Source organism: Rissa tridactyla, chromosome 1, assembly GCF_028500815.1.
Source record: "Rissa tridactyla isolate bRisTri1 chromosome 1, bRisTri1.patW.cur.20221130, whole genome shotgun sequence".
Lineage (NCBI taxonomy): Eukaryota > Metazoa > Chordata > Aves > Charadriiformes > Laridae > Rissa > Rissa tridactyla.
The window spans coordinates 156,116,494-156,137,605 of NC_071466.1; the positions used below are offsets into that span (position 1 = coordinate 156,116,494).

At 42.8% G+C, this 21,112-nt stretch overlaps 1 protein-coding gene across 2 annotated transcripts in view; it reads right to left on the reverse strand.

Annotated features, from left to right (window-relative positions):
• The window catches only part of TMEM178B (transmembrane protein 178B), a 230,178-nt gene that overhangs the window by 149,301 nt on the left and 59,765 nt on the right, over positions 1-21,112 (reverse strand). For both annotated transcript variants that reach the window (XM_054188924.1, XM_054188923.1), the window contains exon 2: positions 19,502-19,615. In XM_054188924.1, coding sequence (XP_054044899.1) covers positions 19,502-19,615 — 114 coding nt within the window. The remainder of the gene's footprint in view (positions 1-19,501; positions 19,616-21,112) is intronic.

Genomic DNA, 21,112 nt, shown 5'->3' on the forward strand with positions numbered 1-21,112 from the left:
CTCCCAAGCCCTCTGCCAGCTCCACTAATGGCCGCTACCATACTCCAGGTTGTCCCCCATATCCCTCTGTGAGCTATGTCAGCAAGCAAATGAAGAAGGGATGATGTGCTTGTAGTAGAACGTTGCTTGCCCAGCTCTAGATGGTACTTTAAATGGTTCGTACTGAGAATTATCTAGAGCTCTTCACCCACTCATCCTGGCAAGAAGTCAGCTTGCCACTACTCACCTCTCTCAGATCAAAGGAAACTCAATCCCTGCTCTGTCCTTTGACTGTCACCACAGGCAGAGGCAGGGAAATGAATCCAAGTATCTGAGAAACCATTGTTCAAATAACTAAAAATTCTCTTATCACAGGGTACCTGGCACCAGCCTCATTGCTACAAAAAAAAAAAAAACCACAAACAAAAAAAAACCACATCAGGCAAAGAGAGAAATCATCTGGGAAATCACCTCGTAGTTACATACAGAAACAACAGGGATATGCCTATGGATACTAGATAATTTAAAGTGAGAAAGATAATAAAATGGATGCATTTGGGAAGGAAGAAAAAAACCAGGAAAGGAAAAGAAACATAATTCAACATGTTTATTGGAAGGTGGGAGGTAAAGGGAATTCTGCCTAATGAATGACCCACTCCCCCAGATCAATACTCAAGCTCATGCTGTGAGATCATTATTTCAAATAGCATGTCTGAAGGAATCCCAAGTTTTGCAATACAAGCTACAGATGTAGCGGTAATTATGACTACTCATCTCATGAGAGAAACCTGGTATTCAGGAGGTCCTTTAACTTCAGCTGCTATTTGCCACGTGTCTCCCAAAGCCAATTCATACTAGGATCACCAAGACAGTTTGCATCCATCAGTCTTTGTGCTGCTTCATCTACTCTAGGAACAAATATGGGATTTTCAAGATTTGCCTGTGACTTTCAGGGTTATTTGGGATCCCAAGCGGTCCAAGTGCTTTTAGAAATCAACACAGTATGGTAATTTGTCCCAGAATTATAGCTCTCCTGGTTTTGGAACACCAACATCCACTGTATGTGCAGAGGAAACTTCAGACGTAGCACCAGTACCATGGCACAATTTTGCACACAGCCTTTTCTCCATGACTTGGTTCCTAGACAAAGTTTGCTCCTCCAGTGAGAAAGCATCATCATCACTGGAAATCTCAGGTCTAACGCACGCAGAAATAACAAATACAACCAAATGTGCCAAAGGGACACCTTTGTTGGGCAACTGCCTATACTAGGAGGTACTGATGCACATAACCATAGACAGATACTGACAATCTTATTCAGGTTATGAGGAATGCCGAGCCCTTTCCCACTGACCATCAGGCACCTTCAAGCATACTTCATGTCAGACATCTCAAAATAAGGTACCCCAGTTCATGTCCTTCTGAAAAAGCACATGCTTTTATAAGTAAATATCTCATTGATGTGAAAATCATGATCCAGATAAAGGACTGCTTTCTGTCACAGCTAACAGGGCAGCTTTCTCCACGTGCTTTCCCACGGCTGCCTAAAGGTCACATTTTTGTCTACAGCCACTAATTTTGCTTGTGTGACAGTGGGTGTAAAATATGCTTATGAGGTTTTTGTCTCTCCTTTGTAAACATAGCCTGGAATTCTAGCATACGCACCTGTTCTTAGCACCAAAGAGTTCAAGCACATGGAAAAAAGACCATCCTGCCTTCCCATTTCAAGGCCCAGGGCTAACCAAAGTGTCGTGGCTTAGAAATGGATAGAAAGCAATACCAGGACCCTAGACAAAAGGATTTACAAAAGCATTAATAAATGTCTATCACTTCTCTTGCCTCAGGACTTTTCTAGGTAAATTATTACTCTTTAAAGCAGTGCACTAGGAGTAAGCTGCCTGACTCCCATTAACATTAGTAGCAGTGGCATAGCATAAGGTTTATGTGCCAGTTCTGAGGATTAATCACAGAGTCGTATCTGTAGGGCACTTGCTTTGAACTCAGCAAATCTGCAACGGAAGAACTCCTCTTTGTCAGACCCTTCTTTGAAGAAAAACCACAAGAAAGTGGGTGGGCTGCCGGCTAAGTCCCCTTCTTAACCCACCAGCACTTCCCCCATAACTCAGAACAGTAAATCAACAAGTGAAAACATTAAATAGCTCTCTCTTGCTGCATCTCCAGTAATATTAGCCAAGGCAGGGGAGCAAGAAGGGACAATTTTTTTGGAGCAGGAATAAAGGATAAAAGAAATAACACAAAAATAATGTAATAAATGTGCTATCAAGTAGAGATTGGGTTGTTGGGTGTTTGGTTGTTTTGGGTTTGTTTTTTTGTTTGTTTTTTTTTTTTTTTTTTTTTTTTTATACAGGATGAAAGCTGGAACACTTGAGAATAATTTCCATGTATGGATTTGGAAATCTAAAAATAACACCTCGTTTAATACAGAAAAAAGCAACAACAACTGACCTTAGAATAGATGGTGATGAATACATTCAACATTAAATTTTCTCTATTCTCTCTTCCCTTCAGTGCTTGCTGGCGCTTTTCCCCCAGCCCAGCCCTTGTCATTTCCCTAAAGAGGGAGAAGAGGTAATTGTTTCTGAGCAGCCACGAAGTAGCTCTGGCAGAGCAGGACAGCTGCGATGGCTAAGGCTTCACAGGAGGGCGGCTTCATCAACTCAGGGCTTGTTATTGTTTACATGAGGTGCTGGAATTTTGTCTCACTTAATGCTACAGTGAAAAATTTCCACCTCCTGTGGTTTCCACGTGATGTTGCTCCATAAGCTTTTAGACCTCCCTTTTCACAGCTCTTTTGTTCTACTCCACTCAGCAGCAGTACATCTCCCTGGCACAGGCTTTCAGCTTGGTACAACCCCAAGAAGGACCCATGTGGGGGCACCACCAGGGAAAAGGTGAGTGCAGGGATGCTCTTGAGGCTCAGCCTTCCCCTCCCAGGGGCTGCCGACAGGCCCATGGCCCCTTTCTGCACCACTTCGGTTGTGACACAGCAGCACCTTCACCGACTCCTCAGGCATCTTGAGCACCTTCAGCTTACAAAAAGCCCAAAATCACTGATTCCATGCTTAACACTGTTTCTCCCACTTCACAGCTGAATAAGAAATGACCAGAGGGTGTGAAATTTACTGGTGCAACAAGTTCTCGGGGCCATGTCTGTCAGGCCCAGTTAAAAAACACTTGCATCAGGGGCCAAAGTGCTTCCTAGATAGCTGTATAATCAGCATACACATGCATCACACAGGCTGCCTGCCCCAAAACTAGCAGCTAGATAAAGCCAAAAAGACCTAAAGACTAGGGCCATGAGTTGAACCCTACAAATAGGTACAAGTCTAGAGGTTCTAACTTCCTCCAGGAGAGCACGACACTGAAGCAACACATGTTCTTACGCGAGTGGCAGCCCCAGGAGCAGGGCTGCATGGCTGCTGCTGCGATAGTGCTACGTTTTGGGAAAAGCAGGGCAACACTGCAAGGGAAGGCTCGATACACAGCAGCAAAGCTGTCTGAAGACAAGACAGTGCACCACACCAACAAGGGATTAACTCTTGCTAGAACAACACTTTATACACTGTGATTAAGCACACCGGTGTGGCTGTAACTGGGAAAAGTGCCCAGTACTTGCCTGCAGTATGCCTGGGCTTAGCCAGTGCTGTCAAGTCTCTTGCTTTCACAAGCAATACATTATTCCAGCCTTCACACACATGCACATAACCCCAAATAAAGAGAAAACTCATCTTAACACAGGAGCCAATGTTCTGTTCCTGCTGTCTGTTCATTCACACCAGAGGCCCACCAGAACGGTCACATCCAACTGCATCTCATTCACTTTTATTTATGATGGTAGCATTGTAGCAAGAAAAACAAAACAACTCATTGAGTTCAGGACAACTGAAAAATCAGTTTTCCACTCCTTCATAAAAGGAAGAGTCAAGCATCAGCTACTGCTATTTTCTAGCAGTAATATTCCACTTACGCTGTTTACTCTCCTGTGCCACCTGTTGTTTATCCATCCTAGACATTCACATACAGGTGGTATAAGATGCGTATACACACCAGCTCCACGGACTAGTACCTACAATAGTGTTTTTATAACTTGGTGCTCTAAGTAGCCAGTGATCCTATCAGTACAACTATTTTCTTGACCATACTGTGTACTGATAGACCTTTTAAAACTACTTCACCAAAACCTATGTTTTGATACTTGAATGCAACAGTGAGCAGGCCTTTCAGTATGCAGCATTCGGTCAGGAAACAGAGTCCAGTGAATCTCACACACTGTCTAGCCATGCTGCCTTTGAGCTATACGTGTAAGGTTTGTTGGGGTTCAGTGCACTGGCATGGCTATGCCCCACATGGCTGATTGAATGATCTAATGACACCTAAATGAGCTAATCATCCCACTTTGAGACTTTTATGGAAGTCAGTGCACCAGATGTGTTGTATTACTGGACAGCTACATGTGATCATAGAACGGTTTGCGTTGGAAGAGACCTTAAAGATCATCTAGTTGCAACCCCCCTGCCATGGGCAGGGACACCTCCCACTAGACCAGGTTGCTCAAAGCCTCATTCAGCCTGGCCTTGAACACTTCCAGGCATGGGACATCCACAGCTTTTCTGGGCAACCTGTTCCAGTGCCTCACCACCCTCACAGTAAAGAATTTCTTCCTAATATCTAATCTCAATCTACCCTCCTTCAGTTTAAAACCATTACCTCTCATTCTACCACTCCACTCCCTGATAAAGAGTCCCTCCCCATCTTTCCTGTAGGCCCCCTTTAGGTAGTGGAAGGCTGCTATAAGGTCTCCCCAGACCCTTCTCTTCTCCAGGCTGAAGAACCCCAACTCTCTCAGCCTGTCTTCATAGGAGAGCTGCTCCAGCCCTCTCATCATCTTCATGGCCCTTCTCTGGACTTGCTCCAACAGGTACATGTGATCTGGTACCAACTGACACTACAGATACTGACTAACACCAAAGTATAGTCCCACCCTCGTGTCACCTGCAGCTCTGCCCTGGATGCTGTGGTCTAGGAAATACATATGCCCAAAGCTGTATGGCACTGCAGCCAGTGTTGTGGACCACTGGTAAACAGGAAAATAACAAATCTAGCCCTAGTGAAATACTTTGGCCAGGGTCGTCCATGTACATGCCTTAAGGCATATCTACGTGCTGTGTGATCCTCATGCCTGTGCTAACAAGAAGAGTGTGGCAAGCAGGTCCAGGGAGGTCATCCTCCCCCTCTACTCTGCCTTGGTGAGGCCGCACCTGGAGTACTGTGTCCAGTTCTGGGCTCCCCAGTTCAAGAAGGACAGGGAACTGCTGGAGAGGGTACAGCAGAGAGCTACCAAGATGATTAGGGGACTGGAGCACCTCTTTTATGAAGAAAGGCTGAAGGATTTGGGTCTCTCCAGTCTGGAAAAAAGACGACTGAGGGGGGACCCTATCAACACTTATAAATACTTAAAGGGTAGGTGTCAGGAGGGTGGGGTCAGGCTCTTTTCAGTGGTGCCCAGGGACAGGACAAGAGGTAATGGGCACAAACTTGAGCATAGGAAGTTCCACCTAAACATGAGGAGGAACAACTTTACCCTGAGGGTGGCAGAGCACTGGAACAGGCTGCCCAGAGAGGTGGTGGAGTCTCCTTCTCTGGAGATATTCAAAACCTGCCTGGACGCGTTCTTGTGCAACCTGCTCTAGGTGACCCTGCTCTGGCAGGGGGTTGGACTAGATGATCTCCAGAGGTCCCTTCCAACCCCTACCATTCTGTGATTCTGTAACATCATCCTTCTGATGGGGTCAGTATAAATAACATGCAGGCAAGAGTTTGCCTGTGTGTCCCTTGGTACTTTGGTTTTGGGAGCTGCCCACGCTATCGGCATCAAACATACTTTTAATTGCTGTTTTCGTTTTGTCATTCAGTCAAAATGAAGAGATTGATCTATATCGACCTGTGGAAAGGCTCGCTTTGTTTGCTTAACCTTTCTGTTGCTTATCAGGGTTGTGCCAAGAGCTTGACACATACAGAATGAGAAGTAAATTTTAAAAAGTAATGAGTGAGTGATGGCAAACTCATGCCAGTTCCATTCACTATCAGACTTTGCTGCAAAAGGAAAATCAACAGCTTCTGGTTATTGTCTCAGCGGTGCCAGCGATGTCAGGAATTTGTTTGATTTTCATGTGAATCTAATACATCCATACTGATGCATAATAAACAGAGAGGTTCTCTCTATAAGCAGAAGAGCATCTAGGCATCACATTTTTATTTCCCCCAGCAGCTTTTCCATTATTCTCTGTTCTCTCTTTTAGCTGCTCCCCAGGTGTTTACATCTGTAAACCCCCAAGGTTTACATCACCTTGGCTTGCTTATTCATATTCTTAAAGGCACCACTAAAAGCTCATCCAACTGTGTCCTCAGAAGAAAAAAAAAAAAAATACAAACACACAACCACAGCGTACCAGTCATACAAAGAGTTCTTCTCATTCAGCACCCTCCAAGGCTGTAAGAGTCCTGCTGCTGTACCTGGGAGTGTTTTCTCTGCTCCCGCCTACAATGAAGGAATAAAAGACTTGGAAAGCAGCAAAGTTCTTCCAGCTGCCAACCACGCCCCTGAACACTCACCCATTAGATGTCTTTCCCTTTCTATCAACATCAAAATGAAGGTAGCTGCAAAGCAGGTGGCTTTCTACTCCAAACTACTTTCCCCCCAGCTCCACCAAGAGCCCTCTGCGGATAACTTGGGGCCGTGTCAGCATCCTACCTATGTCCTCTTTGACTGAAGCTCCTTCTGCCAACTTCATAGACAAGTTTGCAATTATTATAGGCCATTGCTGCCTGCTCCCCCACTCAGGTGGAACCCTTTCAGCTAATGGACCTCTCCTGGGGACTACACCACCAGGTTTAGGGCCTCCCAGACCTTACTACAGGGTCTTAGCCCCTACAACAGTATCTACTATGCCTTCTCTAAGCATTGATTTTGTACAGCAACAGATCAACTCTTCTGCTCTGTGAGAAAAGGACAGCAAAACACTCATCATTAATCCAACAAACTGATGACAAATGGCCTCTCTTTTCTGGCTAGTAAAATACTGAATCTCCCCCAACAGTGATAAAAAAAAGAATATCCTTAAATTGCACTTGGTGTCATCTGACTGCCATAAAATGGGGATTCATTTACTTCTGGAACTCTGCTCTCTTACTTGTGTAGGGGATGCATTCCCATGGAAAGCCAAAGCCAGAACCGTTAATCAGAGAATCCAATGAACTAGCAGCCAGAGAGATACATCAAGTGATCTAAACCATCCATGTATCACAGATTTTCAAAGTGCTCCTGCCTGTACTATCCTTGGTCCCTCAAAAAGCTTCACCTAGCAGAGCTGTCAATTCAGCTCTTCAGAGAGCCACTGATTCCTCCTAGAAATCTTTGGGAGGACTACTCTGAAAAGCTAACTTTATTGGCGTATCAAGTAGTTTTTGCATTTCTCTGCCCTGTTCCTTGTTACAAAAGGCTTTTGTGTGAATTGTCTGATTCTTTAAAAAAAAATTCTCAGCTCCTTCCACATGAAAAATCTGATCCTCCCTGGAAATGATGTCACCACAGACTTTTCCACTTCTTCAACTGAAGTCAGTACAGACAGCTAGTGCTCCAGTAAAGGGTTAAGTGTCAGAGACAAGGCTTATTTACTGAATAAAAATCCTGCTTTCATGCAAAGACCTAAACAGCAATAAAATACATCAGAAATAGTCAACACATAGGTCCTGATATGCCAAGTTCCATGAGGGATGAAGATATTCCTGAAATGAGCCAAAGACCAGTTCAACCTAGGTTTATGTTGGAACAAATCACAGGTAGCTTTACTATACCCTGGCAGTGGATGGCTGACAGCTAGTAATCATGGTGCAGGACTATAGCTGTCAATTAATCAGTTCCTCACCCATGCCATTTTAGGATGAGTTGCACAGCTGGCTGTGGCCACTCTGCTGGCCAAGGGGCATTCATCATACAGCACAGGTTCTCCCCAGATCACATCGGGAAGGCCATTTCAAAATTATTTGCCTATAGTTTTCCACTCGGTGTGCGTGTCTTCTTCCAGATGATTTTTTGGCTCTGTAATAGGGCTGATAATTATTCTCTCTCAAAATGTACTCATTTGATCACTTTTCAAATAAGATGACAGTTAAGATTACTTGCAGGTAAAACTCTGAGTACCAGTATGTCATTCTTGCCGTGCGTATCAGTTGTCATGACAATCAGTGAGGACACTGGTTTAGAATCCAATTCATACGTGGCAGAAAATCCACAGCACCTACACATACTCTAATGGAGATAATTTTTGAAACTATTATTGATTCTAGTTGCTCACCCTCAGATGTCTCTGAGGACCTGGTTTTCATCAGGTGCTGAGGAATCCCTACTTTGTATCCCTTAATTCACTACCAGCCTTTTAAGGTTCTTTTGCCATTATTTCTAAGAGAAAATTACCACTAATGTATATAATGGATCCTGGGTTTGGCCAGTTAGCTTTCACTTGAAAATTATTATTTTTTTTTTTTTAATATCTTTAGAAAACCCATTATCCTTGATATAGGATTTTGCAATGGTCTTTTCAGGAGATATGCTGCCTAATCTCTGGCACTACAGGAGGCAGCATTGTCTAGCACTTACAGCAGTGAGAATCCAAAGACCTGAGTTCTCTTTCTGGCTCTTTCACTCACTCTCTGTGAGACATTTAGCAGGTCAATTAACTTCTCCGTAACTCTTTTTCTGCATGTGAAATGGGTGTGCTTGGGTTGTATTCCTCCTTTGGCACCCTGTTTAAGTCAGAAGGATATTGAGTGAAAACCATTGGCCAAGTGTTTCAAGACACTAGGATGGAAGGTGCACTGCCCACTGTCAGCAGCAGCATTAACAGGAAAGTGTAATTGTGGAATCTGTTCATTTTCTTTAAAATGTCAAAAAATCTGAAATCTCAAGGAACACTTTTCTTTTCCTGAAATCTATTGAGGATTTTGCATCCAGATGCTGATTTCACATTATTTTTGTCTTAGAACATCTACTCTTGTTTCAGTAGAATTATTATTCTGGTATAAATATAAGCAGAACTAAACTCTTAGTCCCAGCCTATTGGTCCCTTCTGATTAGGATCATTGTGTATATGGATTCATGCCACTACTGACTTCCTCCTGATACTAGAAAAAAAATATTAAGCCTTGCCTTGGCATTTAACACTTTTCTTCCCACGGCAACACAATCAGGCATGAGAGTGAGTTATAAGGAATGGCATTACATCATGCTCAAAAATTATAACATGCTGCAGAATGGATTCTACAAGGAAGACTGATTTAGTATGTGCCTATCGTGATTAATGAAGAGCAGCTAGTACCAAGCTAAAGATTGTATCAGATAAAACCAGTAACTCAGCCACCTCCACGTCCCCTCCCATAAAATTTTAATAAACCCAATCTTATGGGAGGAAAGAAAAGACAGGGACCCTACTGAATTATTTACAGCCTTAGTTGTGTATGGCAAAGAAGCCCCTCTTAGGTCAGTAAGTGATATTCTTCCATTGATTTCCTTCTCTCGGAATATCTAGTTGAGAATCAAATTTGGGGTTAAAAAATCCAAAAGAAACAGGGATGCAAAGGGCAAGCCAGAAAAGACAAAGCTGATGGAGGCACAGATGAGAGAGAGTTTGTATTTATGAAAGAGATATTGATCAGTTGCACAGACCAGCAGCAGATAGACTCAAATTAGCTGTCATAATTCCAGTGATGCAGAGGGACACGCAGGCCCTAGCTCCATTAAATATAACCTACATCCAGAGCAGCCAGATGAGATTTGCAAGACTGAACTCTGAAGTCCCACAGGAGATACCCGCAGTTGATTTATATTCCTGATTTCCTATTCCCTCACCAACTGTGCAATCAGTTCCTGGAGGTGGGCAGGGAATAATTGAACAGCTAAACTGTGATTCACCCAGCCAATTAAGGAGTCTTGGGATGGGCCTTAAGACAAATCCTTCAGCTTCATCCAGTCTTCCGGGGCAAGAACTGGATGGATACATTCAGATGGGACAACATGGCCAAAACCATCACGGCCCAGTTACCAATATAAAAATCTGGGGATGTGAAGCTGTATTATAGTTTTCACACATTAATATTCACACATTTTAGACCTTTTCAGAGGAGCAAGTAGGAGGACATCCTGGTTGTACATGACGATCAGGTTTATTCTGTAATTCAATGTAAAAAGAGCATCACCGCTAAACAGTAATTAAAATGGCAACCACTGCCTAGTAGCTATCAACATGTAAAAATCACCCACATGTTTCAGCCTGCAGCTTCTGTCAGGGTCAAAGCCAGGCTGTTTGATTCAAAGTTTCTTGGCATCTATCTCATGCTGGCTGCTGTGATGTTCCCTTGTGGATGGTGCATGGCTTTGTGAACAAATCACAATAATTTCATTTCCAAAATGTTCCACTTAAGTCTTTCTTCTTGCACTGAAGCAAGGAAGCACTTACTTCTCATTACTAACCCTGTGTGTGGCATGTAATCACCTTGAAATATTTAACTGCATGGCTTTCATCTTGCTAACAGTGTGGGGTGGGGCATCGGATTGGGGTATAAATAAACTGGGATATAAATCATCATAAACCAGGCATTAAATTGGTATATAAATCAAAAATTACAGAAGTCAGATGGAAGAGACCCATTAGATCATCCTGTTTGTTCTTTCCTGTGTTCTCACCTTAAGAATGCACAAGGCATCATTCTTGATTAGCCAAGAGACATAGAAAAACGCCCATCTCTCCCCCTCTGTGTCTCTCAAGAGGGAGAGAAGGGAAACAGAGAGCTCCGTATGCATATTAATAAAGCTATATTTTGACTGGCTGAATGACTGGAAATGATTAGCAATGGTATGTTTTACCTGTCAACATCTTCACACTGCAACAGGCAAAATGTCTTTAAAACTCCTTTGCAAAAAATCACCAGTAAGGCTGGAGGGGATTTGCTCTCAATTTTTCTGCACTTAGAACAGCCCTGTAAATACCTAAAATTCTTTTTAATTATGAAGATAAAAACATGTCTTCTTTTTTCCAATATAACAGTAAGAAACAACGTAAAACATTGCCTAAGCCAAGGTGAATGCAAGTCCCTGCACTAATAAATATAACAAAAAACCAAAAGCAAACCAAAAAAAATATCAAAACATTATGAAGGCTGCCGAGTCAAGCATAACAAAGTTCAGAAATACAAGAATGTGACCCTTTGAAAGGGTCGGTGTGAAAGGTGAGAACACATGCAACACTAAGCTGCTAAGAGCAGTAAGTGCTGAGATCAGTCAGTTGACATATACCTTCCTCCTCCCACTCACACAAGCGCTGCCTTCTACATGTACCCCAAAAGTCCTTGGTGTTAAGTCAATTAGTCTAAGAAATCTCTTTAGAGGTGGTCCCTAGCCATGTTTTCCTCATTTACTCTGACCCAATGAGAGTTGGGTGACCATTTGAAGTCTGATTCACAGGGTGTGAAGCACTTATAGTTGCTCTGAAAGTCAATGAGAGCTGTGCTCTGAACATACAAAGGGTATTTAATGCTAAGTACTGTAAAACCCAAGTCTTCATCATCTCCAACTGGACACCCCAAAAAACCCAAAACAGTTAACTTTGATTGCCAGGCCTAAAATGGAAGTTACAGCCCACCTCAAAAGGTTATTAGATATTAACATATTTATCTTTACATGCGTCAGTACAGTAATTAGAAATGTGACAAAGCTCATGAAGCAGCTAACTCTGTCTTTGGATCAGGAGCTGTGTGTTCTGCAATAAAGAGGCCAGCAACCATACATTAAGCAATGAAAAAGAAACCAAACATTGAAGACATCATTGAATGGAAACAGAATATCCCAAATGTGTGGCACAAGGCAGGAGTCCTGTGGAAAACACAGTATATGATTACAGTAATTAAAGACTTGATAATGAGTGTGCTCGAAGGAGATAAATTAAGGCCAAGTATGCAGCCTGAACTGCGTCGTCTCCTAACTTTACATGCTTGTGTTTGCAACCTTAAAAATGCTCATCTGATTTTATTTAAAGTTCTTAACTTTAAAACAAACAACAAACTGCAAAAGCAGGAATTCCACTGTGGGGTTTCTTACCAATTCAGAAGGGTGGCAAGTGGTTCGTCAGCAGAACCCTTCTGATTCACCTCTGAGCCCCCTGTTATGTGACCTGGTAGAAGAAGCTGCCAGCTGAGGGAGCAGGATGATGCCTCCCCTCCGCCAGTGTTTTACAGGTGTGTTAGTGGTAGATGTACAGTAAGACTCCTGACTTGTGCACTTTGAACCGGGCTTTGGAGGGGATCCTTCCCTGTTTGTTCCCTGCCCTTCTCCAACACACAAAAACAGAGAGCTTGGCCATTTTTGCACCTTCCCTTCCAAGTTGTTCCAGTTGACCACTCCAGCCATTATCCCAGTCTCAGTGTCCAATAATCCCTCGTTTTACCTCTCCCAACTCACCAGCACAAAGTTTCACTCCTTTCTCTGTCCTCATTTCCTTCTTTCCCAAATCTTGACCATGTTTCCTACTCAGACACCCCTTGTTAGCTCAGGACTGGGAGGTCTGCTGACATCCTCCCTTACTACTGCCCTGCTCTTCTGTCTAACAAGCAAAGGTACTATGGGAAATAAGTAGTAGTATGCAGTTGGGAAAGCTATTCACTAGTGTAGGTAATTAAGGTCACAGCTATATTAGCACATCCTAAGATGAAGCCTAGCAAAATAAAATCCGTTACAGATTTCAAAATAGGTCTTACATTTTTATGCCAGAAAAACCACATTTTTATATCTTAGCTTGAAATAGCAGGATACGAAGAAAACCCTACAGCAGAGAGAGAGGGAAATGAGCAGGTCTGTCACTACCACCTGGTCATTAGCTATAGGAATGATGAATATGATGGATATCCAACAACTAGACCTCCAGGCATGTGAGCACCTGCTGCCTGACTAACCTCCAGGTTGCCTGCCCCGTCTGCTTTAATAACCAATGCTTTAAGAAATGACATCATATTGTCAGCCAAATGGCACTGACCAGCAGGACAGTGTCATACTTCAGGGTGTACCTCCATCTGGGGGTCAAGGTAGCTAATTAAAAATGAAACAGCATTTCCTTGTAGAGGAAGATAAGAAGGGAAGGAAACCCGAGGGAGTATGGGGGAGAGAGAGTGGAAGAAAGGAGCAAGAAAAGTGGGTTGCTGCCTGCTTATTTCAAACATTGCTTTCAGCAGCACCCAGGAAAAAAAACCAAGACCAAAAATTCTCTCAGGTCAGCCCTTAATACAGATACAACAATGAAATATTTATTGTTGTGTATAAAAGCAGACGGGGTCAAGCCCGTGAGCCTACTAGTGTTACTAATGCATTGCCAAGCTATCAACAGAGCTTCTATGAAAGTCTCAACATCTTGTTCCATAGAGTGATAAGGCTTGGGAAGCCTGTAGAAATTAGAAGCACAGACATTACAGTCTTTTCCAGAGTGCTAATTGTTGCCACTGCCATCAGAACCATAACTGACCTCCACAAAAGATTTTTTCCAGCTCCCCCCCAGTAGTTTTACTGGTTATAAGGAGATATTTGAGTGCTTTGTAGGCCTAAACAAGGAAGCCTTAATCTCCTGTAAAGTTTGGACCATTAAGGCTGATAAAATCCACTCAGCTTTCAGCATAGATGCTATATGAATAAAAATATTACCACTTTCCACATCCTGTACAAATCCTTCATTTCCTCCAATACTTGCTCCTCTCAGAATGTGCCAGGCTATTACTTTTGACTTTACAATTCATTTTTTACGCAAATGGATTTCAGACCACCACAAACACAGGATTATTGCCATTTTCAACAGCACAGACAAACGTTATCATTCCAATTAACACAAAGCATTATGGTTCCTTTTCTCCTGACAATGCAGCTCCCCATGCCAATGCTCTAAATTCATAGCCCATATCCTGTGGTCCTGCAGCAGAAGTGGGGGTGTAGGAGACAGGCAAAGGAGATCCCACAGTGCCAGACAAGGAGCATTTCCAAAAAAAAGCAGGAAATTCTAAACACTTCTCAGGAAGCATCAGCTACCTATTTGTGAACTGGTTCTCTCTAAAGCAGTCTGGTGACACAATTTCTAAGCCGTGCAGGAAGAGATCAGTTTCCATAGCAATTCCAGCCACTTTCTGCCCAGATGCAGCACTCTCCATGTTCCTGGACACAAAACACGGCTTCTGTGGAAGACAGGCCTAGGCGGCAATGGCAAGCTGGAGAAGAACAGACAAACAGAAATGCCCTCTTTTGTGGCCGCATTTAATCCAAAGTACAAATTCAGGTTTGTGATATATAGGGAGGAAGGAAAAAAATAACAGACTGAAAGACCCAGCTATCTACCTCGCATGATAGGCTCTGTGAGTCAGCAAAATAAAAGCTTTTGGAGAGAAGGAAGAATTTTTCATCTCTTTTCTGATGCAGACACTTTCATGCGATACAACACAAGGCACTGGGAGCTCTGCCATACAAAGGCTCTGGGCGCCATGCAGCATTTGTCCCATTTCAGCTACCAAGGTAGGAAAAAGGGAAAGGCAGTGGTTTAACTTATTCTGAGAGAAAGAAGCCTCACGCTTCAAGAAAACACATCAGCAAAACTTGTCTGCAGTGCTTTAAAGCAACAATACTTTCTTCCCCTGCCCTGGAGAGAAGGTGGCCCTGGAAAAGCCCCCTCTAACCTTTCCCTTGCCAAGACCTCAGCAAGGAAGACTGCAGAGTGACCCACAGGCGTTAGCCCTGTGAGGTTCCAGGCAGGTCTAAGCCCACAGCAGGCTAACCCACAATCCCATAATACCTACACAGTTGTTCTTGTTGAAATCGTTCAACAAATGGATACACAAAGAAGTCCCTTGGCAAATACAAGTATGTTCAAAGGTAAAAATGAGCAAGGAAGCATAAGGTCTAAACAAAAGCAGCTAGAGGCAAAAATAAAACATCATCATGCTAGACTGGCTCTAAGAAAGAACGAAGACAATCCCCTCTCATCTTATCTGCATCTTCCTCCCTCTTTTGCACTATTTGGCTTCCTCAAAATAAATTTCTAATCCTAACTCTCCCAGCAAGACAATGACATGCAGATAGCTGGTTTAAGCATACTTAGACATTTCTCTCTGCATCCATCTTCTATGCTGTGGTTACCCTTTTTCACAAAACAGTTGTTTCTTAAAGACTGAAGCAGAAGATCAATTTAGAGCCTGGGTTGTCTATAGCCTATTTGAAAACAAACAGCAAATAAACAACAATGGAATGATTTTCCTACAGTCCTTCTAATGGTATAAATCAACCCAACAGGTTTCTAGTTTGCTCCGGGAGTAAGCCAGTAGACTAAATACTCCCAGGACTTTCAGTGCTTTACCCCTCATATTGGCTTTAGAGAACAGCACTGTTGGTTCCTGGAAGATGCCAAACTGAATATATCACATCCCCTCATTGCCTTGGTGGTACTACCATTTTCAAAGCAAACACAGCCTTTCACCTTCTTTGCCATAATATACCAGATAATGGTGTCCTGAAGTTTTTAGGACAAGAGCAAAAAAAAAGTTTAGCACCAACACAACCTCCTTTTTATGGACAACTTTCTTAAAGTACAAGTGTCCAGTTAAAGTGCTCATTCCATTACCTGAAAATGCCTCTTACCCCTCATAATGCCCTGTACCATATTCCACAGCTCAAACCCCTGCCATGATAATTTTCCCCATGTTTTGTGAACACAAATTTGTAGCACACTGAAAGTGAACCTATGAGAATAGCATGAAACTCATGGAACTGAATATGTGAATAAATACAGAACTGTTCAGATTTTTTTTTATTTTTGTTCTAGTATATACCTCCATTTCTAAAAGCATCAGCGATGCTGCTAGAGTATTTCAGAAGCCAGAAATATGGACCAAGTTTCTGTGCCCAAGACTGGGGCCAAAATGCAACATAGCAAATGCCTAATACTGACTCAATCACATCACATTACACTGGCATCTTCCATAAAGAGCCAGTTACTCATGCTCAAAGTTGTTTGACACAGCTTTCCTTCCCTTCTCCCTTCCCCTCCCAGCTCATATAGGTACTCGTTTTGTCTAATCAGATGAACATTTATCTCCTGACAGGTGAGAGCTGGCAATACTACAGTCATCTTTCCCTCCCTCCCCTCCATCCCCATTTAACCAGAGATAGTTGAGAGGAAGTGATTGCAGGGAAGTGAAGTCCTAATTTCCCCAGCTCATGCTGCCATAGGCAATCAATTTGGAGCAAAGGTTCCATCTTGAAAATGTCAAACAGAATAAAAAAAAAGATAAAATCAAAACTTATAAAATCAGCTCCAACCATTCCTCCAAGTCCACCTGCTCCCTTGGGTTCCTCTAACATCACCGATAGTGCAGCTAGAGGAATATCTGCTTTCTGTGCTGACTGGTGCCATGGGGTCCTCAGCCTCAAATTAATTGCCCCTCATCCACTCCTGCAATTCAAGAGAAACTGCTGGAGCATCAGTCCTGCCCACCAGTCTGCTGGGCACAGCTGGAGCCCTCTCTCTTCTGCTCCCCCAACCCCGTATGCAGGCAAAGCAACAGACTTCCTCACCAGGCCCACAGTTTGCCCCCCATGCACCAGTGAAAACTAACCCCCATGGCACCAGTGAAAACTAACCCCCCATGCACCTAACCACCACTGAAATACAGATATGTCAAAGCACAGCAGTGGCTTCAGCCTGGAAAAGGCATTTTCTTTACTAGGGTGATCAGACAGCCTGGCTTCACCTTTCTAGTTCCTCTGAAATTGTCCAGGATGACATTTTGCCTCAGTGTTTCATCAGGACATAATGGGTTTGTTTTTTTTTCTTTCTTCCATCTTATGCTACAGAACTGAGCAATTACCCATGACAAGAGCATAAGGAACAATAGGCCTGCGCCCTGCTCTTTCACTGTTTCCCATAACACTCAGTGAAAGGGAAATTCTGTATAGAGAATTGTTCAGAGGAAAATAATGGCCAGGTTGAATTGGAAATGCTATTCTGCTTCAGGATGAGCAGTGGCAGACTGAAGTAACTGTGCCTTGGATGAAGCTAGTCCAGTACTACAGAACCAAGCCAACTGCTAAGGCTGAGACTAAAATTACAGAGACTTTCTGAAGGGACTTAGAGTCTTACCCACTTTTTGATTACTCCATTGCAAATGTTTTCTAAAGGGAGAACATCTCTCACAACCAAAACATGATTTGAAGAGATTACTATTGCCCTTGTTTTTTTAAAACAGATGTTTTACAGCAAGGTTGCTGTTCCTACACAGGAAATAGTCATATAGGTTCAGTTCCTTCTTAAATGCAGTGACCTCCAGATCCTCCAGTGGCTAACTCACATGTATCAACCACTCACCATTGCACCTAACTGCTCTGGAGAAGAGAGAGATTCATCAAACTATTTCTTTCCTTTCCTGTCTTTAGATAGGGAGATTCAAGTTTCAGCTCTATCTACATCTACCTACACTTATCTGACTCATGAACTAGCAAGAAAATCTGGGTCAGAAATATGCATGCACACCCACACACTTGGTGTACCCTCCCCAGGGAGGGAACAAACAGCCTCGCCCTGAAAGTGCCTTGGACCAAATCAGATCTGTAGATGTGTGAGTACAGCTTGTCTAGACTGACACTTTGGAGACTGATGAATGCCTTTCTGAAGGCTCCTGTCAGCTGCCAACACACCAAGCTCAGGAACTTGCTGATCCCACCAAAGGATGCACACACCGAGGGACTAACATGGCCAGCCATGTTAGTAATTATATTTAAGCTGAAAAAAACACAAATACAGCTTACAAATAACCCTTTACCTGAGCCATTCCTAAAATAAAGATGAACTTCTTTAAGACAATGACTCATACATTAATTAGTGAGATTCCCAGTGGATAGATGCAGAAAAGTCATTGTTGCTCACAGCAGTGGCAAAAGCATACATACACAGTCAAAAGCATACACCAAAGACCCTTCCTACTGCCCTATGAACCCTAACAGAAGATGTCTTGGGTGGTGGGTGCACTTCTTTTTCGCCAGATAAACAACATTAACATAGAACTGTCACCAGCAGAAATGACAGGTGGTAGCAGAAAACCTGAAGGAAACCGAACTGCCTGATCTTCTGATTACAGGAACAAATGAGCACACCACAGTATTCTGCAAATCCAGCCTTTTACAACCTTCTGAGAGGCATAAGTTCAATATTCCTTTTCTTCATGTCACAATAAAAATATGTATTTATCCAGACACATTTCATAAAAAAAAAAAAAAAAAACCAAAACCAAAAAACCTAGGAGTTTAGCAAGACCCTGTAGAACTTTCTTAATGCTTTACCAGATTTGACAAGGCAGATCTATAAGCACCAATGAGTCTCAAACCAGGCATGATCTTACCAATACAGGAAATAGACTATAGCATTACACTTTCTCCTCCCCAGAGCTTTAAAGGACCCTCCCAAAGCAATAGTCACATAAGGAGGAGTGAAACAGGGACTGAGGCACCTTTGCAACACCAGAGGTCTTACGCAATTCTCAAACTGACACAGTCTGGACAGTAGCTGCTCACTACCACTTTTCAAGGTTTTCAATCAGAATCAGCATCCCTCAACCCCTGCCATCTTCAAGGAGCTGTTAACGGCTTCCTGTTAATAGCTCCTCTGTCTGAGACAGAGGAGCTCCAAACATTCATCAGTCCCCATGACTGTATAGTAACAAGAGCAACTTGCGGTGGCATCCTTCCTTGTGAAATCCTACCTCTTCCATTTTATCAGTGAAACCCCTTTTCCATCTCCAAGATGAGAAGGAGAAAAGCTTTAAGGCCAGCCAATACATCTCAAGGCAATTCCATCCCTGTCAGATCTTGTTGCTTCAGCAAATATTACAAGTTAGTGACCACTGGCTACAATTATCACTAAGGGCTAAGCTCCTTCCCTGTGCCTTAAAGGGTGCAGCATTTCTCTTTCGAGATCTTCAAAGGAGAGTGATGCCACACTCACCCAGGAGCTGCAGGCAGCAGGACGTATTCTACAATAAAAGCCAGCAATGAATTCTGCTGGAAGCAGGAAACTCAGCAGCAGCATGAACTGCATGAGAATATGCTCACGTATAAACATTCTACTGAATTAAAAAATAGGGCATTGATTTTGGTATTAATTTTTGTATTTAACTCAATATTAATTTCTGCATATGAATGCCTCTTCCCCACTGCCACTTTTTCATGCCTCAGCAGAATTTCTAGTCAGCAGCAAACAGAGATGTAGGTCTTAAGCACAAATCGATCAGCCTGCTGCAAAGGCAAACTGTATGTGAGAAGAGGGCTCTGAGCGGCTTGTCAGTCAAAGCCTTCGTTCTCGTTCTCTGTTATCAGTGAAGTACATCCCTTAGTCCGCACATGAGGACAACGTAGAAGAAAACCAGCAACACTTACGCAAGGCATGCCACTCATCCTGACGGATTGTCTTCGTGATGTTGTAGGTGAGGTTCTTGGGAATGGTCGCTGAGGAGTAGTGGTACTTGATGTACGTGCACCGCTCAATTGCTCCTGGGAAGGGCAAAATACAGAAGAGAAAGTGCTGTTAAATGAATGCCACACGTCCTCCCAGCTGTAGGCTAGATGGGCTTGACAACAAAAAGCAAAGGCTAGGAGCAAAGCAATCTGTACCATCAGTCTACTGTGACAACCAATGCTATCTTTAGCCCATGACAGGCACAAGCTACCTGTAGAGTAAGCTCGCATCCAAACTTACGATACACCAAAGGCCCTGCAGTAGCTGCCAGAGTATCTGCCTTCACCATCAGATATATATGTGGCAAATCATCCCTCCTTTCATTTCTTTTCTCTGAACCATGAGCTAGAAGCAGGCATACCAGCACTTACTGTGTAGAAACTGTAAATTCACGTCTTAGCTTATCATGCAGTAACATGTCTCCCATACTCCAGGAGATACACAAAGGAAACATCTTTGATCTTTCCTTCAGTAATAAAAACAGCACAGGAAAAATAATATATATAGACCCAGTGAACAGTTTTCCTGACCCCCTTCCACCTCACAGCCAAAAAGCAAGACAAGCAGAAGGATACGTGACAGGCTATGGTATGTCCCTTGAAGGTACCCAGACACTTTCATAGCAGGCTCAGAAACAAAATTTATTGGCACCCCTGAATAATGAGCCTCAGATGGCAACGCAAATGGCTGAAATGAGCCATTTTTTTCCCCTGTAGGTAGGATCTCATCTATGTTCCATGGAAAAAAGCACCACATGCTGCTTCTGTTTGTCTTCTGGTTACATTACTACATTCTCCTTTAACGGCCAACTTTCCTTCCTCTACAATCAGCACACCTCCAGGCCTTGATCTCCTGGGATCCCTTTGCATAGTTAGTGTCCTTAGAGGAACCGGTCTGGCATAGCCTGATGCTTTCCATGAATTATAGCCTAGCCAAATTTTGCATCTGATCAGAAGAAACCTGTGATAGTGCAACCATTCTTGCATTGATGAATAACAGTAGTGTTTCCAACATCCCTTTTGCCAGCATCCTCAGCTAACACTAGCTTTATTAGACCTTCTCACTAAGCAGTCAGATTCAAAGCCCATGAAAGTCATTTTTCTACTAATATTATGGTATTTTGGATCAGGCCTTTAATAACTAAATAAGCATCCTTTATGTGGTTGGCCACACTGTTTGCTACTAGCTACCATTGGTGAGAGAAGCAGCTATGCTGGAAATGCTTTTATGTATTAAAAATACATTAAGACAGGCACTCAATAGAATAAATTAAATGAAGCAATGAATTATATAAATAAGAACGAGTGCTATACACCAAGAGGCAGGTAGAGAACACTTACTATCAGCCTGAACTGAAAAGCCAGAGCCATTAGCCTTATATCTACAGCTATAAGGGGTTAAATATGCTTTTATGCCACTAGAAATACAATTTTCTACCTCAGGTTGTAAAATATTACTTGGCATGAACTTAGATGATACACCATGAATTCACAGCATGCATAAAAAACCCCATGAAACAAAATTATTAGTTA